This window comes from Artemia franciscana, chromosome 20 (assembly GCF_032884065.1).
Source record: "Artemia franciscana chromosome 20, ASM3288406v1, whole genome shotgun sequence".
Lineage (NCBI taxonomy): Eukaryota > Metazoa > Arthropoda > Branchiopoda > Anostraca > Artemiidae > Artemia > Artemia franciscana.
Genome location: NC_088882.1, coordinates 12,564,108 through 12,592,032, shown reverse-complemented (window position 1 = coordinate 12,592,032; position 27,925 = coordinate 12,564,108). Strand labels below are relative to the sequence as shown.

The following is a 27,925-nucleotide window of genomic DNA, read 5'->3' as shown; positions in this document are numbered from 1 at the left end:
GTCCATCAGCGACATTTATCGAACGGCATAATTTGTCAAAGTAAGCCATAATTACTTTTGAATCATTGTATAAACAGAAAATATAATCAAACAAATGAATATAATTAAACTATGTGACCGTAGAGAAAAATTTCTGGAAACATTCCTCGTCAATTTCTGGAAACTGTCTTAAATATTGACATCAAAACATGAATCTTACTGAGTTGAGATTCCATTCAAAAAGCTAAGCTAAAAAAAAACAACAAATCATGATTCACAAAAGAAAAAAAGAAAAAAAAATTATGCTAAAGCTTTAAAACTTTTCTCTTCAGATATTTCTATAGTAGAACTACCTATTATGTAATTATTAGCAATGCTCAGTTAAAAACATAGCTCTCTAAAAGTTATGCAATAGAAACTTTGGGAAATGTGCTTTATTACTGTCATATAGGTCTTAAACTCACAATTAATCAGTATAAGTAGTGACCACCATGTGGATTTAAACGGACCCATACCCACTGCTCTTTCTTCCAGTAATGACGATGAAGTTGAACGGCAACCCTCTCCAAAGACGTAGATGTGATTGAACTTCTTCAAGATGCAGGTGCATGTTACGTAATAGGGAATGTTTTTTAAGAGATGCAGGTGCATGTCACGTAATAGGGAATATTTTCTAGGAGATGAAGGTGTATGTCACGTAATAGAAAGGGTTTACTTTGGTTATTACGTAATGAGGAGGGTTTATATTCGGTTCTTACGTAATAGGGGTTTACAAGTTACGTGATAGGGTTTGTTCAAGCTAGAGTCCACTATTCAAGCTAGGAAGGTTTTTTTAACAAATTTTTATCCAAAACGTTCTTAAACGACGTTTCAATACATCCCAAGACGTTTTCTAAGAAACTTTTCTTCAAGGCGTTTTTATTCATGATTTATTTAATTCTTACGCACTAGGGGAATGTTTACTTATGTCGAGGATGACGCATTTCCACGTGATTTTTTCTTCAGGCCCTCGCGGGGTATCACCATTTGTAACTGGATAGGGCACACACTTGGATGTTACGTAAGGACGGTGCACACATGAGATGTTACATAATATTTCAAGAGATTCCATTTCTTTCAATGCGTTTTTTCTCATGGAACCCCTATACTATAAAGATTTTTGTCCGCATTAGAATTCAAAAGGGCAGTTCGAACCCTAGACAGCTGAACCAGCAATCTATTCCTATTATTTTGATTGAGGATGCAGATTCTATGAAATAATCAATTCGACCCAATGAAAAATCCCTGTCCCTCGTATTAGAATGATTAAGCTATCGCTTACGTGTTTCCTATAACTGCAATAATTGGGATGCAGAGGGGAAAATCGATAGCTAGAAATTGCTTACAATTGGTATGCACCTGCATGTTAAGTAATGCTTTAGAGGGTATTATTAGAACTAATACCAGAAATAAAATAAAACCGAGAGTACCATCATGGTAAGGATATGCTTCATCTTCATACATGATCAAAAGGTTTTCCTTTTCGTCTTCACTACAAAGAATTTTACGCATATTAAGGACATTCTTGAACGAGCATACCTTAGTGCACAGCTTGCAAGACGCTTAAATTGCACTAGTGAAATATATTGAAGTTATATTCTGGATCAATAAATTTAAAGGATACAAACTTTTGTACATACAAGTTTTATTAATAAAAACAAATTTACAAAGCATTATTAAAACACAGAAAAAACAGTTAAAACTCAACAAAGTAAAAAACCAAACGCGAAAAAAACCTAACATAGGATAAAATATAAACTTATAGAACCATGAATTAAAGATATTTGAGGGTCCTAGCAACCAATTTCAGAGGGGAGGATGGATATTAGAGTTATATTTTAAGCCCTATGTAGAGCTATTCCTGAGAGCTTATAATGAGAATGCTACGTTTCTTTTGAGCCAATACTATGCACCCCTGGTTGACAAGTGCACATTTGAATAATATTTTCTCTTCAAATTTCATTCAATCTCGTTAGAGATAAATTAAAGCCACATTAGTATATTTTTGATGGCTTTTAAAGAAAATGCCTCATTTGTCTTGGCCAAGACTATGCACCCCTGGTTGAGTAACTCACACTTGAATAATGTTTTCTTTTCAAATTTCACCTAATCTCGTTACAGGTAAATTTAAGTCTTATTAATAGCTATTTCTGAGATATTTTAATGAAAGTACCGGATTTCTTTGTTCCAAGACTATGCGTCCCCGAATGACAATTGCACGTTTGAGTTAATATTTTCTTTTCAAATTTCACACCATCTCGTTAGAAGTAAATTTGAACCACATTAAGATACTTTTGAGGTCTTTTAATGCAAATTATTGGTTTCTTTGACTGAGCCTTAACTTTCACCCCCCCCCCTTCAGTGGAAAAAATTCATTTAACACCTCTCAGCTTGTCATTAAACTCTAGAAAATTTTAGTCCAAACAATACATGCCACCGTGACAATATGCGGCTAGCCCACCCTAGCAACCAATTCCAAAGGGAGGGATGCTAAAAGAGATGAATGAAACCTTATTAAGAGTTATTTCTGAGGGGTCTTAATGAAAATCTCTCAGTTCATTGACTGGTTGTTAGATTTCCGTCACCCTACCACTGAAAAAGTTGTTTAACACATCCCACCTTAACTTTAAGCGGTAAAACATGTTAGTACAGGCAATTCACACCACCGTGGCAATATATGGCTACCCCATGACACCCGAATGATACATTTTACCATTCCTAAGATATTTTTTAGATATTTTCATGAAAAAAAGACTTAAATCTATTTCTTTTTTTTAAGCCAACGCTCCGTAATATACCATGTCAATTCATGCCACCTGGTCACACTATGACTGGTCCCCTGGCACTCCCTCATAATTCCTAAGACAATTTAAGACATTTTGTTGATAGGAATTATACTTTACCTTCATTGGTTCATGTTTTTTGTAAGTAAACCCCTTCTGCTCCCTATCTCCCAAAACAACACTGCACAAAACCATGGCATTATTCGGCTACCCCTCCTGGCACCCTTCAGCAGCCGTCATCATCATTTAAGTGTTTTCTGAAGTTGCAACAACCCGGAAGATATACATTTTTTATCTGTATTGATATTAGTTTCTGACAATATCTAACCTCTGCTACACTATGACTAAACCGCTAGCACCCTCTTCCACCACCCCATTATTTCTAAGACATTTTGTAGACATTTTCTTGTTAAACTCGCGCATTAAATCCATTCTTTCGTGTTTTCACAACCCAGCCCTCCATGATATACGCTGTAAATTCACACATGTTTGCAACACTATTACTGGCTTTCTGGGACCTTCTAACATCCTCTGATCATTCATAAGACATTTTCCAGATATTTTCTTGGTAAAAATCATGCATTAAATCCATTAGTTAGTTTTTTCGCAACCCAACACTCTTTGATATACCAAGTCGATTCGCACCACCGTGCCACTCTGTTACTGAACCACTGGCACTTCTTACCACCCCATCATCATTCCTAAGAGATTTTGCAGATATTTTTTTTACTAAAAATCTCGCATTACTTCTATTGCTTTATGTTTTTTCAACCCAACCCTCTATGATACACTATGTCAATTCACACCACCATACCACAGTATTACTGACCCTCTGGTATCCCTGATCACTCCTAAGACATTTCTAGATATTTTTTAATTAGGTGAGGACCAATTCTGCTTCCCTTACTTCTGACCCCGGGTTACAGCGATTTCATCACCCATTCTGCTGGCTTTCACCTCGGTTGAACCGATTACAGCTCCTACTATGCCCCTACAATCACAACTCTAAAATAGGGCTCCGGTTGCGTCAGTTTCGGAATCCCCACATCTTCCCCCCACCGATTCCGCAATTCCAATTTCGTCAGTTCCGCTCCGAGTTCCGCCAATTTTAAGATTGTGTATTCAGCTGCTTCCCTTGTAATCTATTACTGACCATTGGTACCCTAATGGCAGAGATTATGACGTTTAAGGGTTTTTCAACCTTTTTCCAACAAAAATAACTTTACAAACAAAAATTAAAACTTTTTTATTTAAACTGCGGAAACTGCGCAGTTAAAACCATTGCGGAAACTATTTGAACTCCGGAACCATTCCATTACTGGATTCCAATGTTTCATGGAAATTTCCAGTGTGTGATACTGAATGGCTAGCATGTGGCACCCTCTAACAGGCATTACCGCACAAATGATATTTTTGGAGTATTGTCCGGCAAAAATATTTTTCAGACTAAAATCGATTCTCTAAGCTTAAGGGAAAAATTTCTGTTAGTGTTTCTTCTAAGACTCCTAGCAATTGAGGCCAACATGGCATAATGCACCACCCCTATGATACCCTCACGCGTACATCCCAAGAAATCACAAATTCTTATGTACCATAGAAATGTGGAATTATTATTAAATTCTCTCAGAAATAGCTCTTAATATGGAGTAAATTTACCTCTAATATAAACCCTCCCCTCTGGAATTGGTTACCAGGACCCTCACCTTTCTTTAATTAATGGTTTTTTTTGTTTATATTTTATTCTATGTAAGGATTTTTTGACGTTTTGTTTTTTCGCTGTTGAGTTTTAACTGCTTTTTCTGTGTTTTAATAATGCTTTGTAAGTTTTTTTTATTTATAAAATTTGTATGTACAAAAGCTTGTGTCCTTTAGATTTCTTGATCCAGGATAAAAGTTCAATACATTTCACTAATGCAGTTGAAGCGTCTTGCAGCCTATACACATAGGTAGGCTCATTCAAGAATGCCCTTATTATGAGTGTAAAATTATGTCTAGTAAAGAGGAAAAGGAAAATCTGTTGATCACATGTGAAGTTATAGCATATTCTAGCCACAATGGTACTCTCGCCTGTATTTCATCTATGGTAGAAATATTTTATAATAATACTCTATAAAGCATTATTTAACATGCAGGTGCATACCAAGTGTAAGCAATTTGTAGTAATCGTTTTTCCCCTCTGCATCTCAATGCAGTCATAGGAAACACGTAATCAATAGATTAATAATTCTAGTAAGTGGGAAAGGGATTTATCCATGGGTCGAGTAGGTTATTTCAAAGGATCTATTTCATGAAGCAAAATAATAGGAATAGATTGCTTGATCAGCTGTGTAGGGCTCCATTCCATTGGATGAGAATGCCCTTTCGAATCCTAATGGGGATCAGATTTTTAGAATATAAGAGTTCCCTGAGAAAAACACATTGAAAGAAAATGAAATCTGTTAATGTACTATGTAACATCCCATGTGTGCTACATCATTACGTAACACCCATGTGTGTGCCCTCCTCAGTTACAAGTAGGGATCCCCCACGGGGGCCTTAATAAACAAGAAACCTGTCATGTGTGAATCCTTAACATAATTCAATACGCCCCTATTACTTAAGAACTAAAGAAACCATGGAGAAAAACGTCTTGAAGAACTCCCGTAACAACCAAAGTGAACCCTCTGTTAAGTAACAGACACTTGCATCTCCCAGAAAACATTCTCTATTGCGTAATATGCACCTGTATCTCTTAGAAAAATTACCTATTCTGTGACATGCACCTGCACCTCGAGGGAGTTTAAATAGTACCTTCGTCGTGAGGGGGGTCACCGCTTTTCTTTTTCTTCTTCGAAAGAAGAAAGGAGCAGTGAGAATGGATCTATTTATATTCACAGGGCGGTCACTTCTAGTATAAGCAAGTAGAGACGTGAAAACATTCTTTTTGTTTTTCATTTTACTGAAGGTAAATTTGTCAAGTATGGTAACAAAGTAAAAAAAAACATAGTAAAAATGTATGTCAATCCGCTTTATGTAAATTGAAAGGGCATTTTAATCCTAACCCACTGTCACGACGTTTGTGGGCGAGCCAGATTAGTTAGTTCACAATGAGGCTAGCATGAATTGACCTTTTACAAGCAAATAAGACTTATTTCGGATATATTACTGGTCTGTTTTTCTTTGTTTGTTTTTTTTCAAGTTCCTTATTTCTAGGTACGACATTAGAAAATAGTGGGGATATTTTTTTTATTTCAAAGTATAATTTTTGTTTTTTTGCTATTTTTTTTTAATTACCCTAATCTTTAAGATAAATATCAATAAAAAATTCCCTATGTCTTATAGGTGATAATGTCAATAGTCAGTCTTTTTTGTGTGTGTGTGTTCCAAGTTTCTTATTTCTAGATACGACATTGGAAAATAATGAAAATACTATTTACATTACAAAACATAATTTTTTTGTTTCTGCTAGTTTCTTTCTTTTAATTACCCCAATCTTGAAGATAATTATCAATACAAAACTCCCGATGTGTTATAGGTGATAATATTTAGGAAGATATTTTCTGACAAGGTAGGGCGTAACAAATAAGGTCTATCAAGGTCTAGGCAGTTTTTTTTACCTGGGGGTGTACCCCTTAAGTAATTCCAAAATAGGTAAAACTGTTGATAAATTTGGTGTTGCGAAAAAGAATTCATAACATTTAGTAAAATATTAATTCAGTGAAATATTTGTAGCTTATACCACTCGCCTCTCCTTTCATTAGAAAGTAGTTCAGGAATCTCCTGGGAAGAATTCACTGCTTATTTAAGTTACATATAGGCAATACACTTATCTCCCGATTTTTTTTACATTACTCCTTGACAAAAGTTTTTTGGCCTATGTGGAGATTTATTGCCAATATTATTTTTTAATGATTTTCGAATAAATCGTGCCATGGAACAAGTGAATTTTTCAGTAGTATCTTTTAAAGTTCACGTGCTAAAACCTTTTACTTCAAGAAAAGAAAGTTGCCATAAAAGGCCAACAATTTACTTAAAGGGTAATATTTTCTTACATTTAAGGAAAAGTATATACTTAACTAAATTTTTTTTCTCAAGCTCTGCCCTCTTGAACATACTGTGTAGACTCACCCACTATTGCAAGAATATATTGTAAACACCATTAGTCTTAGTAACAAAATGAACACCTTCTGTATTTAGAATCGCATTCTCAAGGAAAGCACTTTTTTTGATTATGTAATTCAATTTTGCCATCATTTTTTCAGTACTAAAAGGAACCATTTAGAACATATACATCTAAAATTCTTTCACTATTTAAAGCAATTACTTAGCTTCTAGTTAACTTTAAGTTTGTGAGTTGAAGTTTATGCCAAGGCTTTTTATTATCACCTAATAAAAATAGAAATTTAAGGCATATTACATTATTTAAAAAAAATAAGTTTACCATCAAAATTATTTAGATGTCTAAACACATTAATTTTGAAATTATTTTTATGATTTTATATGGGATATTTATCAGTAAAGGTGGAAAAAACGTCTTTAGCTGAGTTTACACTAGGAATTTTCTGGGAAAAGTTGAGCATATAAAAAATGAATTAATTGGATATCATTAGAAAACTGCTTTGTTCGAGTATGTTTAATGCACATATGTGTTATGTCAAATCCATATGATGTCACTTGACAACAATTCACAAAAAGGTAAATAAAGACGTTAGTAAATAGTATATAAAGCGTTTGATTGTTTGTAATCTGTTAGTGTTGCTTGTAAAAGGTCGAATATCAGCTGACTATATTAACAGTTTCTGTTGCTTTTAATTTGAAGCTTATTATCATGGGTAATCTCATGAGCGTGAGCTTCAAGTGATCGATGTTTAATGTCTTGATTGGCGTTTCTTTATTTTTTCTCAGTGAATTTTGGACTGCATTTAACGCTCGGTAAGTGTAAGTTTTATTTTTTTTTTTTCATTTTTCTACCATTTGCCAAGTTCAGCTTGAATTTCTTTAACTTACACTTTTAAAGCATGACTTAGCTAAGCTTAAGAAATTTCAAATTTCTTAAAATTAGCTGCTTCCTTACTTTTTACAATTCCATTTATATCTTTATTTTTATACCAAATTCTCATTGGTAAGGTCCTTATTTCCTTTTCCTAAATAGAAAACTGGATAGCAACTTTAGGAAGAAAACCGTTGAATGTTGTCTAAAAGCTAATTTGAAAATGCAAACAAATAATGCCTTATGCTAATATTCAAAATCTAACAAAAGAAACGAATCACCCTCTATGGCTCCCTTCCCCTATGCGTTGGTATACAAATGAGAGTTTTGAATATGTCTGCTTTGCTTCAAAGGTGTGGAGGATTTTTCCTGAAAATCTGAAGCTTAAATTTGTTACATTTTACTTTCAATTAATTGAACTTGAGTCTCAGTATGTTTGCTCCTCAATTCTAGTTATAATCAATATGTATATAACCAATGATCCTCGAGTAATTAAACAATTTTCTTCTTCAAATATTTCATATTTTTTAAACTATTTCATGTATTAATTTTTAATTACTGATCAAATTTTTTCAGTAATTCATCCCTCAATCAACTACAGCTACACTTGTGATCTATCCCTCCGTAGTGTTCAGTCTTAGGAACGTCTACCATTATGTTAATATTTAAAGGAACAGTTAGTTAAAGGACAATAATAACATTTATTTGTTCTTTTTCTTTCTTTGTAGGTTTAATATTTATTCATTTCTTATTTCAAGCTTTTAAGCTAAATAAAAGGCTGATTTGGCAAATGGCAGCAGTTAATTTTATGCTTATTTATTTTATTTTGCATTATTTTATTTTGCATTATTATTTTGCATTATTATGCTTTATTTTACATAACTGCTTTGCTTTTAGTATGCATTGTGAGTGCATCTTGTGCATGTGAATTTGTGCTTATTTACTTATTACCCTTAGTAGCCAGGAGTTGAGTAGCTAGGGGATAAGCACTCAATTAGTTTCAAATGTTTCTTTCATTCGAACAGGCTAAGGCCATACTCAAATAGAAGCGATAAGCAGGTTCTGGCGAACAGAATAGAACCGCCTAAAAATAAATATATTACAATACAGTTTAGAAAAAAACTATTGTTCTGATTAAAATATAATTTATCCAATAAAATAAACGATGATTAGACAATTAAGGCGTAACAAAAAATAATGTAAAAAGATGAAATGTACTTTACAAAAACACGAATTCTTTTTTAGAGAACTTTGATAAACTAACTTTGTTTTTTAGTACTATAAAATATAATTCGGTAATAAAAACACAATAAGGATTCAGATTAAACTGTTGCATAATATATTGTAGGTTCATAACGTATTTACCGATTTGAGATTATCTGACGAGCTAAAATTCGGTTTCGTAAAAAAAACAAAAAAACGATACGGTGATACGAACAGCACTTATCCACAAGAAACTATTATATAATGTTGATTTGGTATGTAAGATATCTTCTAACATAATATTTTATGACAGAAAAAGTTGTTGTTAATAAAAACAAACTGTTAGCGTAAACAAAATCAAAGTTATGTTGTTAAGATAAACAAAATCTAACATAATGATACTCAGACATCACAGATCCAGACAAATATGCTATATAATATTATGAAGGTCCGTAAGGTATGTTCTGATAAGAGATTGTCTTATAAACATAACTCGTTTTTTTAATACAAACAAAATATAATACTGCGACACAAACACAACTGTGGTTCAGACAAAACGCTTGAATAGTATTGTATAGTTCTTATAATGCGATAATAATATAATATAATATAATAATAATATATATAAATAATAAATATATATAAATATAAATATATAAATATACAATATATATTTAATATAAAATATATAATATATATTAGATATATAATATGCACATAAAAATATATATATAAATATATGTAAATATATAATAAATATAAATATAACAATAATATAATAATAGTTGTTATAATGCGAGGTTCGTAAAGTAGCTTAGCACCAGAAATACCTTACGTACTTGCTAAATATTATACATCAGCTTTTTTTTATCTCTGCTGTGTTTTTGTCATCGTATTTGTTTGTTTTTTTTTGTTTTTTTTTAAACAACAGCTTTAATTTATCAAATGCAAGCTCTTTCATTATTTTGTATTACATCTTTTTATGGTACTTTTTTTTAGTGTGTTAACTGTTTAATGTTTTGTCCCTTTTATTTCACGCTGAAAAAGGCTTCCAATAATGGGGACAGCAACTTTACTTAACACTTATAGAGTCTGTTTCCTGTTTGTATTGTGAGCTGTTGGAATACTGGAAATATTTTGAAATATATCAAACTTAAGCATGACTTTAGAGTGGCATTCAAATAACTTGACATAAAGGAGGATTTCAAATTTATATAAGTTTTAGATTCTGAAGTTGAAAAGTTTGCATTACGGTATGACAATGCGAAAACCATCATAATTCCAAATTGAACTCATTATAAATCACAAATGTTTGATCAGATATAAAACCCTAAAGAAACAAAAACTGGTGCTGCAGTCCAAAAAGACTGTTGAGGATAGAACACCTCTTCTGGTAGATGTCTTTATGCCGATTTAGGAACCGCCTCGTTTTTTAATTGTTAATTTAAAATTAAAGTCAATAATTAAAGTAAAAAAATGTCTGGCAAACTAACTTCCAAAACATATCTATCCGAAATTGTAATTTGCGTTGAATAAACAATTTTTAGACTAGCTTCTAACTAGAAGCTAGACAATTTATCTATGAAAGAGGTGAGTCAAACAAAATAAGTCAAAACAAAATCAAGTTCCCTCGGGAAGGAAACGAGACATTTTTCAAGTACTGCTGCCGAATCTTGGCCGACATATGAATTTAGATGCAGTGCTAATATGATAATTCTTGATCTTAGCTTTTATTCTTTTTTGTCGTTCTGAATTGTAGAGTATCTGTAAATTTTGTTTTGTTTCAGCAGTGCAGCTTCATTTTCCCCAAAACATATTTCAACTTTTGGTATATTTTGTACTGTTATTATTATCGATATTATGAGTGGGTTTGTAAAACTGAGTAGAGCCTCAGGCCATAAAGGCCCGTTGTCTCTTCACCAAGAAAAACTCCGAAATCGGCAGATTTCGGGAGCATAAGCCTTTTGTATGTGAAGCTTTTTTTTTGTTTCTGTAGTGCAGCTTCATTTTTACCAAAATATATCTCAACTTTCGGTATATTTTGTACCGTTATTATTATTTATATTATGAGTAGGTTTTTGGAAATGAGTAGAGCCTCAGGCCATAAAGGCCCATTGTCTCCTCACCAAGAGAAATAATAATATCTATTGGTGTTCCCTGGGGCGTTGTATTTTTAAATAAATCTTGCCTATTCCCCCCACCTATATGGGATAGCCTTCCTTTCTAGTGTCAGGGTGTCCACCATTCATTATTTTTCCTATCCCGAGAATCCAACCAACCAGCTCCAGACAGGATTGGGCAAAAACACTCGAGAGAGAGGAAAGTCACACACTACTTGCCAGCTCTCAGAAGAATATGGTAATTGATTCAAAGAACTGGTGCTTTATCTTTACTTCCCCACGCAAGTACTTTTCTCTTTCACCTCAGATTGCACCTCAAGGGATCTTTTTAGCGCAACACAGTTAGCGATTCATATGTGGGATTTGTCTCATTCGAATGACTTTGACAGCCATTACTAGCTCCACTCAATCCAATTTTGTTTGTTTATTCCGAAAAATACCCTACCTTGTGGTCAGACACTGAGGAGGACGACCAGTGGCTAGACATGGACTGAAAGTAGTAACAGTAGGTCCATATTTGTGTCTACTTCTCTAAGGGCCACCGCAAAAACGTTGCCACTACTGCGCAGATTTTGTGTGTTGCTGGTCTTCTTAAAATTATAGTTCAGTTTTAATTACGTACAGATATTCAAATTGTTAATAAACTAGAAAAACGCATAACAGACATTGTTTTCTTATTACGTACTTTGTCAAACAGACATTATTTCAGGATCTGTAAATTTGACAGTTAATCATTATTAAAAAAATAAATGAATAAATAAAGCAGATCCAGAAGTTGCAAAGCTAAAACATGCCAGGATTGCATTCTTTTGGGAACTGCAGTAGCCCCTATCATTACAAATTAACCAAATTTGTTATTATTCCTGTTTGAAACCATAATATTAAAAAAGTTTAGTCAACTGTCATCATTTTAAAGATTGCTGGGACCACAATTCTAGCCTCTTTTACTAAAAATAAGCATATAAATTACTATATTTGTTGTTATTCAACATTATACGACGCAAAAACAAATAAATAGTAAATCATCATTGATAATTCACTCCCGAAACGCACCTTTCAGTTTAGAGAAAAAGGAATAAAAATACTCTATGGCACTAAACTCACGTGAGTTGATACGAATCAAAATTAGAAATTTCGATTTTATGAAAAGAAAAGGTGATTCCATACTCACAGTAGCTATAAATGATGTTGCCTTATTAATGTGCTGACGAATATTGTATATGTGTAATGACATGGTATCGGCTGTTCGAAAAAAAACTGGTTTGATTCAAAGCTAAACGTTGCAAGTTATTTGAATGACAAACTTTACAAGACAATCTTCTGCTTTTTCAAGATAGTACTTTTCATTTATTTACGTGATTGCTTCATATGCAGGGGGGGGAATGACTTGTGTCGAAGTTTGAACCCCTGAAATTTGAAAATTATACAGGAAACACTTAGTTTGGGTTATGTATTAGTGATACTTCTGTAGATCCATATTGATGCTTTGTCATGGTAGATCTTTCTCACTGATAAATACCGGACAGAATCATCGTCTTAAGCAGGGACCTCGTCATTTCCTTTAGAATTTAGTAGTCTTCTCCGTCGGAATGCCTTCATCGGAGTCTTCATCGTTTTGTTCATTCACTGTCTTGGGAAAAAAAGTCCTCATTATCCTCTCTTCTGTATTTGTATTATGGAAAGGCAGTGTGGTCCTTGTTATTATTTATTTTCTTCATCGGAGCTTTTATCTCAGATCATCCTAGATGCCTCATTGGATTTTGATCTCTTGGGACCTTTTGCAGAACCCTATATACAGGTATGATCTCATGATGAGGCCAGTCCTCAATCCCTGGATCTCTGAGTCTTGAGAATTTTCACCGATTTTCATCACAAGTTCTTATATAATTTACCTGGCGTTTCGGATTTTTACGAATTTGCACGCTTTCTGAAGTGTAATTCCCTGTACAAAATAAATTCCTACTTAGCTACCTGGTTCCAGGTTAGCTAACTAATAAAAATTAAATGAAAAATGAAAAAAAAAAGAAATCAAGCAATCTGAATAGTAGAAGTGATATACGAAAAAGAAAAGGTACCACAGTAAACACGAGTTTGGATTAAAGTTTACCCTTGCTTGATTGCTCACCATCAAGAGAAACAGCATCAACATACCAGAACAACGTTAGTATCTTAGCTATCATAGACCTTAGACTCTGTTGCTGTAGTAAACGTTGTGAGTGTTTCCAGCTTTGATTACAACTTAATTCTTATTGTTATTTGAACTAGTTTTTGTTATACGGATCATTTTGATAGACTTTGTTTCAAGGAGGACATCAATCTCAACGGGAAAACACAAAATCAAATGGGGAAGTAAAACTCCCTAAACTGATGATTTAAGTATCCTATATGAAAGTTTAAGCAAAATGAAAGAACTTCTAGAGGTTTTAGAACTCCAGGATGCAAGAACAGGTTTGAAAAGTAATGTCAAGAAGACTAAATCGTGAAGACCATGAATAAGTGAACATGAAGAGGTGGTGCTAGCTAACGGGAAGGTCGATCAAGTGGACAGATTCACTTTCCTAGGTAGTATTATTAGTAAAAACAGTGGGCGCAGTGATGATGTAAAAAGTAGAATAGTCAAAAGGGTGCTTTTTCACGGTTATATTTTTTTTTTTTAGAAGAATAGGAAAATAAATCTGAGAACCAGGATTAGAATCTTGAAAGCTACAGTGATGAAAGTGGTCAAGGATGGTTTGTAAGCGGGGACACTCCGAAAAACGGAAGAGAAGTTGCTAGATATGAAAAACAAAAGAGATAAAAACAAAACGGGGTTTTATAGGGTAAACAAAAGTAGTTTAAGGTCAACGAGCATGAACAAAAACGAATATTTCGAGAAGACAATTGCTTTCCTTCTTCAGCAATATTACAGAATGTATACCAAAAAAAATTAGTTCACATATTCTGGACAAAAGTAGGAATGACTTAAACCAGAAGAAAATGAATAAAATAAATAAATAAATAAACATGAAGATCCAGACGAAACAATACCCAAATTGGAAGAATAGAAAATCTGTCAATACGGAATAAAATAACAGATGAAAGGAATTAAAAAATTCAAAGCAATACCAAATCTATCGACTAAAGAAGTTCTCAATTGGAATCTGAACAAGCGACAAATATCTTCCAAGTAAAATAAAACAAAAAGCAAAGAACTATGTCAAATTTTTTCAATTTTTTTAAGAAAGTATGTTGAGCACAGGATCTTTGGATCCGAGGGGTCGAAAATTTGTATCATGTTCTAAATCCGGAAATGGCATAGACTTTAATTTGGAAATGAATAAATTATCATATTCTCGTAAGAGAATACCAAAATAAGGGTAACTTTCCAGAAATTTCTTGGTACCCAACTGACAGACTGTATCTCAAATACTAATCTGTACAAAAAATATGGTTCAATCATACTTACTAGGGCTATGACCAGAGATGGCATGAGATGCCTTGGACACGTTTTGCGGATTAAGGATAACATACTTCCAAAGGTTGTCCTTGTCAGCCAGACGTCCAGGGCAAAACAAAAACGGATCGTCCCCGAATGGGGCGGGGGATATCGTAATGAAAGATTTGAGGGAAATAGGAGCTTTTTGGGAGGATGTAAAGAAGGAAGCTTTGAACAGATTTGTATGGTGGTGGAGCGTGTATAGCTGTGCCGTTTTCAGGGGCTTGTTGCTGCAGTGAGTTGTTAGTAACAATGTTAGAATAATTCAGTCACTATTTATTATTCTGTCGTTGTGTTTATTTTTACTAATTTACATATTTCATACTGTGCTGGAGAAAAGAACATATTTGATAGATAGGTGTTATAAACCTTTGAAATTCGCTAATAAACGACATAATAAATATTTACCAGTAATTGTGTTTCCTTAATTGCTCAAACACAAATTTAGTTAATCGGAAATACATTGCTGTAAAAACAGTAGCCTAATAAACACCATCTGAATGCATGTCTCCACAAGTGTGTTTGTATGTTAGTTTTTGCACGTATTCCTGTATACTAACATCAATTTAGTAGCTTTTGAGTTTTTTCGCTGTTTCTGTAATGATACTACCCTCAGTTTTTTCCCGAAATGGCACCAAGTCAAATATTTTTATAATGATACAAAAGAATGTGATGTGTCCCTCAGTGTCCCTATTTTTCATAGTAGTTTCATAGTTATTTTCATAGTTATTTTTTATAGCGCCTCCCCCATTTGACTTGAATATAGTCACTTTTATGTAGTTTTTGTTTACTTTTATAAGAATTAGTCTGCAAAATCCTCACAAATCTTAAAAAAGAGAGACGGACAGAGGTACGGAGAAGGAGAGAGAAAGAGAGAGAGAGAGAGAGAGAGAGAGAGAGAGAGAGAGAGAGAGAGAGAGAGAGAGAGAGAGAGAGAGAGAGAGAGAGAGAGAGATAGAGAGATAGACAGAGAGAGAGAGAAAGTGAGAGAGAAATAGGAATGATACAATTTTTAAGCAGCCGCACACTCATTTCCAAATTTCTTGATGATCAGCTAAAATCTAGATGACAAGAAGTGTCAAACAGCACCAATTGGACGAAGCGGGGGCCAACAGCCGTGCATGTGCACCCAGTAATAGACACAGGTTTGTGTGTATCCCACAGCTGCTCAGGAGATACTTTCCCTTCAGACGATGTTGAAGAATTGAAAACAAGTGTCCAGTCTCCCCGCTAAATTCTGTAGTCCCAAGGCTTCAATTCGGGTTTCTTGTAATGTGGGCTGTGTCTTTTTTCGTCAAAAAATAATAAAATCACTTAGTTGCTTGGTCAGCGGATTAACACCAACTTTTCACTCAAAACTTATAAAAAAATGTTTTATCATGGACGCCATCCCGCCATCCGTTTTACTGTTGCATATTCCGCAGCTGGAATTACCCAGAGTACATTTTGCCTTGAGCAGCTTTCAGGGACAACCACATATTTTTTTCCACGGAAGGGATAAACCTGTAAAAGACCAACGGGGACTTTAAATCCCCACTAATTGAATTTCCCCTGGGATAGTTTTCATCAAGGGGGGGGGGGGCAAAACATTTTCCGTTATTTTTAAATGTGGAAACATTTCACATTAAATTTTTAATTGGAATTGAATAGAGTCATTCTAAATGGTTCGAAAACACGTAGGTCATCTCATATATATATATATATATATATATATATATATATATATATATATATATATATATATATATATATATATATATATATATATATATATATATATATATATATATATATATATATATATATATATATATATATATATATATATATATATCCCCACCCGACTCCCACCAGAAGAAATGTCTCCTGAAAACGTGTATATGCTTCCCAATAACCATTACTATATGTAAACAATGGACCATTTTCGTAACTTGCAGCCCATTCCCCGGGGACTTTTAGGGATTAATTCATCCTCAAAGACATAGTTATTAAATTTTTCGGCCATGTTGAACAAAATGACCATCTCAAATTTTGATCTGGTGACTTTGGAAAAAAATGAGCGTGGGAGTGGGCCTAGTTGCCCTCTAATTTTTTCATTAAGAAGGGCACTATAACTTATAATTTCTGTTTGAATAAACCCTCTCACGATATTGTAGGACCGCTGGGTCGATTTGATCTCCCCTGGGGAAAAAAAACAAACAAACAAAAACAAATAAACACGCATTTGTGATCTTTCTTCTAGCAAAAATTCAAAATTCCACATTTTTAAGATAAGAGCTTGAAACCTCTACAGTGAGGTTCTCTGATACTCTGAATCTGAAGGTGTTATTTTCATTAAGATTCTATAACTTTTAGGGGTTTCTCCCCTTTTTCCGAAAACAAGGCAAATTTTCTCAGGCTCGTAACTTCTGATTGGTCAGACTAATCTTAATGAATTTGAATATTTGAAATCAGTATAAAATTGTAATTATTTTGATTTATCTATTGATTTCAGAATTCCGTTTCTTAGATTTTTGGTTACTATTGAGGAGAGTCGCTCCTTACTTACAGTGCGTTACCACGAACTGTTTGATTGTGATGGGCTACAATAATTTAAACAAAAACAATATTTAATCAAGAAAATATTTACTTGGACTCGGCTAAATGGTATTATTTTAGTGCTACGTTAATTAACTTTAACATGCTCTAACCATTCACTGGACCTCTTTTAAAAACAATCCGAACCACATTGAAAGATACGCCGCAGCTGTTTTGAAAATGAACCAAAACTAAAGCAAACATTGAAATGGGAATTCTTTTAAATTGTTTATTCATGGTTTTTGGTGGTAATTATCTGTTACCAGAGTAGCCATTTCATGATGATTAATGGAAATGAAAACTTCATTTCAGATAATAAAACACACGCTTAAAACAATAAACGAGCAACCGAAGAATATGCCTTAGATAAAAAGATGTTAAAGTTGAACATAAAACTTAGCTTTTTGAAATGATGTTTTGCGTTACGACACAATAGATCGTCTTCTTCTGCAGATAAAAGTTTGAGAAACCAAGTTTCTCATCAATTAAAATTATTTCTGTTTAAATCTTCTTTGTTTAGTTGACAATTGCTGAGTTTTTCTTGTCTAGCTTTTTATTTTATAAAATATTTAATGGAGATTTTATGAATTTTTGTACAGTTTTATACTGTTATTAATTTCATAACTAAATTTCTAAGAGATTGTTGAGGCTGAATAGCTAATTTACCCATGTAATTTCTTGCCTTGATAAAAAAAAATTACTGTTTAAACAGCAGTTTGTCGAATAAGTCTATTTATTTTTACCTTTCAAAATTGTAGGCAAATTGAACCCCTCCCATAAAAATGTCCTTCTGTTTAATTAAATACTTTTTGTACGTTTCAATTATCACAGCACAGAGACTTTAGATTGTTCAGATCTTATTTAATCGGGCCTGGTTTTTAAAAAAGAAACCAATAGCCGATTTTACGTACGAATTATGTATATTCTTGTTTTATTTTTCTTTGCATTAAATCATCTCAAACAATAATTCATTTTCTATTTTAACGATTTTAGTTAGAGAGTAATTTAATCTCCAATATCATCTTATAAATTGTTTTTCATCTTATTACCTAGAATGAAATAGGAAAGATCGCAATTTTCTATGAGCTAATCCTTATCATTCGTTGCAAATATGTCTTTTTTTAAAGTCAGATTATAGACAAATCTTAAAACCACGCTGGATTAACAGCACACAATAATAAACGTAGAAAATTTAATCAATGTAAAATTTCAGCCAGCGAAAACTTGTATAATAAGACGATCATTTTGACTGAAACCTGGCAAGAGATTTGCTCTTGCCAGGAGAAAAAATTAGCATAAAAAATAATAAATAAAAAAGAAAAAATTACTTTCAAATGAGTTTCTAATCCTTCAGTCTGTATATTAATTTTTTTTCATAATTTATTTTTATTATGTTTTCTTTTTATTGTGTTATACATCTTCTAATCTGTATACTGAGCTGAGGTATTGGCATAAATATTCGTGCACATTTTATTATTTTCCCTATTTTCTTAATATATTCCATGGGAGATTGTTTTTCCTTACTTGCTTTACCTCTTTTTCTTGGGTTAAGGGGCACCTTTACCGTAGGGAAAATATAAATGATCGTCATTAGTTTTAAGGACTTTGATTCCTTTTTGTCGCACAGGAGCACTAACTACGAGCGTAATATTTCAGCTTTTACATTTATATTTTTTTCTTTATTTTTAATCTCAACCTTTTACGGACTTTTCTTGTGTTTATTGCTCACCCTCTTTATATAATCGGGCTCATCTGTCTTCTAAAGGGTTTGAATTTATTGCCTGTTATTATCATTTTTGAAACATTAACAATAAAAAGAGTTGAGGAGTGAACGACTTTTAACGTATTTGCTATAAATTACAAGTGAAAGCTACAAAATTTGATTTTTAGTTCATTGCTTTGCTTTTGCTGCTTAAACAGGTAGCACTGCAGTTGTAGTTGAACGATGTTTGAATTTCGTTCTTCATCTGTGAAAGTGGGGAAAGGACAAAATAGTCTTTTTTACTTTTTCTTTATTTTTTTGACTGAGCAGTGAGGTATTTCGTTTGTCAGGGGCAAGGGGGGTATACTTCCCCCTAGATTTCAAAATAGTTTTTTGGTAATTTCCATTGAAAAATACCCTATTTCGGTATTTTCATCGCAAAAGCAGACCCCCCCCCACTAGGTTTTGAAGTAAAGCTTGACCTTTCTTCATATTTTCGTAAATTGGTGCCAGTGCAAGTGAGCAATTAAACAGGAATTTATAGTGTTTAAAAAAATTGAATACTACCTTTAAAGACGGTTAGGATATTCAGTTCCACCAACTTTAAATTCTATCTTAATCTGTATCACTGAATTTTCATATTTTTCTCCTGTGACGCGAGATAATACAGATTGTTAAAATTTCAGAGACAACTATTATATTTGAATTTTATTATTATATTTTTATTTTTACTGTTATTATTATTCATTATTAATTATTATTATTATTATTATTATTATTATTATTATTATTATTATTATTATTTATTTATTATTATTATTATTTATTGATATATTATTATTGTTTTTATTATTATATTTTATATTTTTACTATCATGTTTTATTATATTTCAATGCGGACAATCAGTTCTTTGAACCCTTTCTCTTATGACTCTAACAGCTGTTTCTGTTAATGCTCTTTTGAGAACAAGAAAAGACTGATTATTTAAACATTTATCCACAACAAGCCCCTCCTCAGTACACTGGAGGGCTGCCCCCTCTTTCATATCTTGATCCTTACGCTAAAGTTCGACTGTTTGTCCCAATTTTTAAGAACGGCTACTGAAACACAAGGGCCGTTTAATTAGAATAGGAAGCTTTTTTAAAAGTGATAACGGCTTTAGCGTAAAGGGCAAGGTATTGAGGAGGGGATGACCCTTCATATACGAAATAATCTTGAGTTTTAATGTTGCTGCTTACTTTCAGTTATTTTTTTTTTCATTTATTTAACTTCGTAAGAACCGACTATTGATTAGCTTTGATGACAAACATGATCACGGGCAATACTTTTGTCTATAACCTAATATAGTATATAATCCAAACCCAAAGTGAGTACTGCAATATAAGGGCTCTTAAACTATTGTAATATTTCTTCAATTGTAGTGTGGACAGATTGGACGCTAGTGGGTATGTGAGTGCTTTGAATGCCAAGTTTCCTCTTCAACAGTATGTGACACTGTAAATAGACTCAGTGACTAAAAATTAATTCTTAACATTTATTTTTGAATAATTTTAGCCGAGCAACAATAATTCGAGGCCGTGTTGTCAACAGTCAAGGTACAGGTATAACTGGAGTCCGTGTTAGCATAGAAAATCAACCAAAACTTGGATTCACCTTATCCAGAAGTGGGGGATGGTAAGAATTTACATAATATCTATATGCGTGCATTTAAACCGTTCCCATGCTGACGGAGGGGGGCATATTTGTAAAAAGCAACTAAAAGCCTACTCATTGCCAGAAGATTGTAAAGCCCCCCTCCCCGAAGCCCACCAAGCATATTTTCTTGCTTTCTGCCCTACGATACGAATCTTGCCCTTCAGTAGACTTTGAGTTCTCTTGGTTTTAGTCATGAAACATGCTTGGAAACATGTTAAACAAAGCTGTTTAGAAGTATGTCCCTTTCTGTTGAACGAAGTCAAGTTTGCTAGTTTTAGCAAAGTGTTTAGGAACTCGATCCGGTAAGATTTTTATTCCTTTTTTGTATTTTTACAGTAAATACCTCTAGTATAAACAAGATTTAACATTTTGGTGGGTCTTCTCAAATAACTATATATATATACATACACACACACATATATATATATATATATATATATATATATATATATATATATATATATATATATATATATATATATATATATATATATATATATATATATATATATATATATATGTGTGTGTGTGTGTGTGTGTGTGTGTGTGTGCACAAATTGTCACGCACACAGTTGCTCAACCTACTGTCTGTTGATAAACAATAAATTTCACGACAATCGCTGTTGAGAAATTTGTTATTAGAATGGCTAAACTTAATAGTAGGCTAGATTTTCAAAATATTGTATTTTTTTATAGAAACTCTTTTAAATAAGGTATTCAACTAAATGAATTCTGGTCAAAACCCTTTAATTTCGATCTTCTCTAGTTAGATGTGAGGTAACTCTTTAACTAAGCTAGCAGAATTTTGTATGATACTAGCGTTATTAAGCGTTTATTCAGTTGATTAACCATTTAATGGGGTCCTAATTTCTCTTCCCCTTCAAGTTACGCAATTAAACTAAAGGCCTTTCCCACTGACCAGCCGCGTTCATAAAACACAGATTAACAAATATGATTGGAACAAAAAGGTTTTTGAGACTGGTTGATAAAAACTCGAGTGTCGAATTTAAAACTGAGGAAGCATATTTAAGCAAAACTCATACCCCACCCATAACCCGGCAAAATCCCTAGTATAGACCCATAGAAAATAAAATGTAAAATAAAGGGGTTGACAAAATATTTTTAGACTAAGCAAAAGTTTTGATATTTTTTTGGATATTACTTGTTATGAATGTGACGGTTGAGCTCTCTGTTTGTCGCGATGTTGAAAGTGGTTAAAATAATTTATTAATGGTTATCAACAAGCAGAGAAGAAAAAGAAATAAAGAAATAGAAACGGTTGTCGGAGAATCGTCGAGTTAAGGGAAAGATAAGGAAGTGAAAAGACATTGGACAGCTTAGGATTCTCCTTTCTAGAAGCTCAAGACACATAACTTATAGAGTAAAGATTTGCTTGGATGTTCCTATCAGCACTTTTTCCTCTAGAAAGACTTGGGGGGTGCTTAGAGTTTATTAGGTTTTGCTGACTGATCTTACAGAGTTTCTTATGCTTCATATACTTGTAATTGGTCTTGACAAGATTTATGCTGCAATTTCTGATTTATTCTAATAAAAGAAAGGATTAAGCTAAACTAAGCTTAAAAGCATTATGTGAACATGTGAAAAAAACTTATTGCTGCATTAACTTCAAAAACAAGGCCAAAATGTAAGGACATTCTTTGACTCTTCCGTAGAAATAGTTTTTCCATTTTTACGGAATGTTCAATTTATTGATTTTGATTCTATGCTGACTAAGTCTAACAAATATGACTGATACGACCATATATATATATATATATATATATATATATATATATATATATATATATATATATATATATATATATATATATATATACATAGGCATTTTGATAAATTATCAGAAAGTCTCAAGAAACTATGCAGGTTTTCAACAGCGCACTCAAAGCAGCCATGTGTTTCGTTTTTAAGTAAAATTTTGTAAAATCTACGATTTACTTATTGTAAAAAAATTAAAAACGGACATATATAAAATAATGAAATTATTTTTTCTGAAACTAACGAGTTACGCTAAAATTAAGAAGTACAAAATGCGTTTAGGTTGGGGGAGGGGGATCCTACCACCCTCATCCTCTTGATTTTTACGTAAAAGTTTAACTTATGCTTTTCCTTAAAGCTTATTAAAACTGATATAAATATTATGTTGAAAATCACTTGGGGTTTTGCTACATTTTGCATTTTAAAATATGAAGTTAATATGTCTGCTTGTCTTAAGTTTTACTGAGAACCGTTAACTGCAAAACAGCTACATTTAAGTGGGTAAATTCATTCTTGGTGCAGCGTAATGAAGAGGACACGTTTGAACATTCCCCTTGTTTCTTAAACTACTACTGCTACTAACATGTAACTGCAGCACCGAGCCGCCTGAGGCTAACACAGCCACGCACTCTCCTCTGCCATCCCAATCTTTTCTAAGCCTCCCTCTTTACACCCTCCCAGGAAGTTCCTATATCCCTTAAATAGTTCATTATGACAACTTCCTACCCCAGCCACGGACGGCCTGCTTTCCTTTTAGCCCTAGACGGTTGACCGAAAAGGACAATCTTCGGCAATCTGTCATCCTTCATCCGCAGAAAGTGTCTTAGCCATCTCAACCTAGGTTTGAAATATGCATCGGCACTGTTTCTGTTTTCTGTTTCTGTTTCTGTTTTTTCTTGCCTGTTTCTGCCTGTTTCTGTTTCTGTTTTTACAAAAAAACAGAACAGAAAACAGAAACAGGCTACCTGTTTTTGTTTGACCTGTTTCTGTTTCTGTTCTGTTTTTTTTTCATCTGTTTTTTTCCGTTTCTGTTTTTTTTTTATCTGTTTTCTGTTTTTTTCTGTTTTTTTTTTTCAAATGCCGCGCTATCTAGCGGGCATGATACCGAAACGCATGATACCTACCCGTACCTACCGTACCGAAACGCATATCTAGCGGGCATGATACCATGATACCGTTGATTTTTGAATTTAAACAAAAAGGGAATACTTGTGGGAAAAGTCAAAGTCATGGCCAATTGTAGAAAAAAGCTAAGACAGATTGCCCAATTAAGTGGGCAACCCAGTCAAGGTTAATTTTACCCCTTTGATTGCCGTTGTGACTGTCTCCCATTTATGCTGCACCTCTCCGTGCATGTATGTCCCTTGACAATGCCGAAATAGAGTCAACCTGTTGGAGGTTCTCCTTGGGGAACACACGCGGGTTGACTACGGGTTGACTACTTGAAAATTTTCCTCTCATGCATGTCACTCCACAATGCTCAACTAGAGTCAACCTCTCATGCTAATTCACGCCGGGGTAAATCTGAGCGAAAGAGAGAGATAGAGAAAGAGAGAGAAGCTTGAATGCTATACAGTGGACATGGGCTAGATGGGAACCCCATATGACAATGTCTCTACTGTTGGTATATGTGTAGCGGATGGCTATTACCGCTTGAGCAACGGTCTAACCATTGACGGCTTTAAGGATTCGTGCTTTAAGCGGCAAACATGGGCTCAATGAAATCCCATATAAAAGAGGAATATAGCGTGGTATTTACTTAGAGCAATGGGTTACCGCTAGAACAGCGGTCCAACAAGCCACGGCTTGAAGGCATCCGTACTTTAAGCGGTGAACCTAGGCACCTTGATATGTGTGTAGCGGAGGGTTATTACCACTAGAGCAATGGTCTAACCATAGAGCGTTATAGAGCGTTGGTATTTGCTTAGAGCAATGGGTTATCGCTATAGCGACGGTCTAAATAGCCTCTAACTTAAGCGGTGGACATAAGCTAGATGGGATGACTCTGTGTCTGTCTGGTATATATTAGCAAGCAGCGGTCTAAGTAGCCTCGGCTTGAAAGCATCCGTGCTTTAAGCGGTGAATATAGTGTTGGTATATGCTTTGAGCAATGGTTTACCACTAAAGCAACGGTCTAAGAGCAACTAGGGTAAATTGTCAATTATAAATGACATTTAAACTTGAAAGGAATATAGCGTTGGTATCACCCGATTGGACACATTTTATGACAAATTTCGCCCCCCCCCCCCTAAAAATACGCTAGTGTGTTGAATTGCACGAAGTTGCTCATCTTTTGTACGTGACTAAAAGGATTTAACAAGAAGATGTTTTCTTTCCTATTAGAAATAGAAGAAGTAAGGAAAAACAGCTGTTAAAACAGCTGTTTTTTATTTTTAAACAGCTGTTTTCTGTTTTTTCGAAAAACAGAACAGATTACAGAAACAGGTCACCTGTTTTTGTTTGACCTGTTTCTGTTTCTGTTCTGTTTTTTTTTCTAACTGTTTTTTTCTGTTTCTGTTTTTCTCAAAAACAGAAACAGTGCCGATGCTTAGTTTGAAACCCCCCCCCCCCCCCCCGAAATGTTTGTCTGACTCGTAAAAACATAACAAAATCTAACAAATTTTTATGCGTTTTTTTGTGTAAACCCCCTTAAAGACAATCCTTTTGTAAAACACCCCCCCCCAAAAAAAAAAAATTCTGGGTAAGGCATTGAATAGAGGATTGATTTTCCGACATACTTACTTTCAGGATAATTTTCCTTCATTTGTAGTCTAAATATCGTTGTTTACTTTCACTCCAAAATAGTTTTTACGCTGGATAATAATAATAATAATAATAATAATAATAATAATAATAATAATAATAATAATAATAATAATAATAATAATAATAATAATAATAATAATAATAATAATATAAATAATAATAATAATAATAATAATAATAATAATAATAATAATAATAATAATAATAATAATAATAATAATAATAATAATAATAATGATAATAATAACAATAATAACAATAATAATAATAATAATAATAATAATAATAATAATAATAATAATAATAATAATAATAATAATAATAATAATAATAATAATAATAATAATAATAATAATAATAATAATAATAATAATAATAATAATAATAATAATAATAATAATAATAATAATAATAATAATAATAATAATAATAATAATAATAATAATAATAATAATAATAATAATAATAATAATAATAATGATAATGATAATAATAACAATAATAACAATAATAATAATAATAATAATAATAATAATAACAATAAAAAAACAACTCAGTCAATGCGAAAAACAGGAAAAAAAGCAATGTTATTTTCAACTAGATATTATTCTGCAGGGATGTAAGGTTTGAACTATTGTAACAAGTATGATAAGTGTGTAGAGTAGAGAAATACCACAAGTTCTTGTAAAAAAAAAGAAAGAAAAAAAAAATCAGATATTATTTTCTTATCCGCCTCAATTTTGAAATTTATTTGTGTATAGTTTTAGTTTGTTTCTTTTTACCAGGAAAAGAGCTCCAATCTGTATTAGGTCGGGATTAACATTACCAACATGAAAAGGGCTCTGCATAATAAATGCAGAAATTTGTCAATTAATTAGTAAATAAGACTTGTGACTGCAAACGACTTCAGTTTCATTAAAACACTTCTTAAGCCATTACAATTTTAGTTTTAATCCATTCCCAATGTCTAATTTACGTTATTGCTTTTGCACCATTTTTTCAAAATAAAAGAGGTATTACGTTAGTCCGAGTTTCCATCGGGAATCCGTAATTGGTAAGGTATTTATTATGTAAGCCCTGGAGCTCATTGATGAACAACACCATAGAGAATCCTATTACTTTTCCAGACATGACAGAACTAAGTTTATGGTCTTGAGAAACATGCCCGATGGCGAATTTAGGATGTTTTAATTCTCCTTCTTAAAAAAAAGTGTAACTTACTGTTAGAAGCAAATAATACATTATTGTATATATTATATATATATATATATATATATACATACATATATATATATATATATATATATATATATATATATATATATATATATATATATACATATATTTGTAAATATAAACGTCAGCTAGTCAGTCGCCACGCATCACTTGGGGTGTCAGTATTTTTCTTTCGCACCCCGGCAACAGGTTGTAACACCTTCGAATTCGAAAGAGAGCATCAAAGCCAATGTTCTGCGGTAACTGTTATTAAAGTTTGTAATATTGAATTTTCTGTAATTTTCTTAAATTTTTTCTTTTTTGTTTTTCTTTCTTTTTTTGATTAGTCTTTTCTTTTTCTTAATTTTTTTTTCCCATCAAGCCATGACTTGAGCCCACAGCCACTTAATTTTAATTCAATTTCTAGATATATATATATATATATATATATATATATATATATATATATATATATATATATATATATATATATGTATATTCACCGCTCTTTCTGCGTAACAGCTACTGAAACAGTATTTTTTAAAGAAAAATAGACTCAGGGATTTAGCTCTCTCAATTCAAATAAAGTTAATTTGTTTTGTTTCGTAGTGTTATTTTAACCTTCATTTATTAGGCCTTGATCTTTTTCAATCTTAATTTATTTGATCTTAATTGATTTAGGCTGATCACACAATCTGTAGCCTTCATGACTCACGACGAGCGGTTGGCTCTAAGAGATTTATTAAATAAAAAAAAATAAGTTTTTTAAATGGAAGTAAGGAACGACATTAAAACTTAAAACGAACAGAAATTACTGCTCTTTACTCTAAAGTTTGACTCTTTCTCTTAACTCTACATTTTAAAACAGTAAAAAACTTTACTTAAAAAACCCTATCTTCTAAAATAACCCAAATTTTCTCAGGCTCGTAACTTTTGATGGGTAAGACCAAAGTTGATGAAACTTATATATTTAAAATCATCGATTCTAATATATATTATATATTATTATCTTATATCATATCTTATATAATATATATATATATATATATATATATATATTAAAATGCGATTCTTTTGATGTAGCTATTGGTACCAAAATTCCATTTTTTAGAGTTTTGGTTACTATTGAGCCGGGTCGCTCCTTACTGCAGTTTGTTACCACGAACTGTTTGATCAGAAATAATACAGTAATACTACTAATACAATAATACAATAATAATACAATAGTACAATAATTCTATTTCTAGAATATTGTTAGAACTGCTTTTCTTTGGATCTTTTTAAGTTTGAGGTTTCTTAAAGGATTTTTGATGGACCCTTAATATGTACTTACTAGATTTAGAACTTACTATTGTTTCCTATCTTATTTCGGTTTAAAAAGCTATCTCTGGCGAATAAAAGTATTTTTTGGCCGTTAATTTGCACTAAATTCAGAACTACTGATGAAAAAGGAGAAGAAAAAAACCTGCACAAACAAGAATTGGCAGCAGTGGGAACCTTTATTTAGAAATGGCATTTGCATTATTTGTATTGATGATGCCAAATTTGCCACTTGCTGGACTTTGAATGTAATTATTTAAGGAATTTTTTTTCTGACTTTAAATTACAGCAAATTGCGTTATATT

General features: G+C 32.5%; 1 protein-coding gene and 1 long non-coding RNA gene across 2 annotated transcripts in view; one reads left to right on the top strand and one right to left on the bottom strand.

Annotated features, from left to right (window-relative positions):
- LOC136039767 (teneurin-a-like) overlaps window positions 1–27,925 on the top strand; it is a gene marked incomplete in the record, with an annotated part of 538,588 nt that overhangs the window by 424,417 nt on the left and 86,246 nt on the right. The window contains 1 exon segment of the mRNA XM_065723631.1: window positions 20,403–20,522. Within this exon segment, the coding sequence (XP_065579703.1) occupies window positions 20,403–20,522 (120 nt within the window).
- On the bottom strand, window positions 51–27,820 carry LOC136039769 (uncharacterized). The gene is made up of 3 exons (XR_010620551.1): window positions 27,650–27,820; window positions 11,539–11,683; window positions 51–228 (listed from the first exon to the last, which is right to left on the bottom strand). It is a non-coding gene; the product is annotated as an uncharacterized LOC136039769 (long non-coding RNA).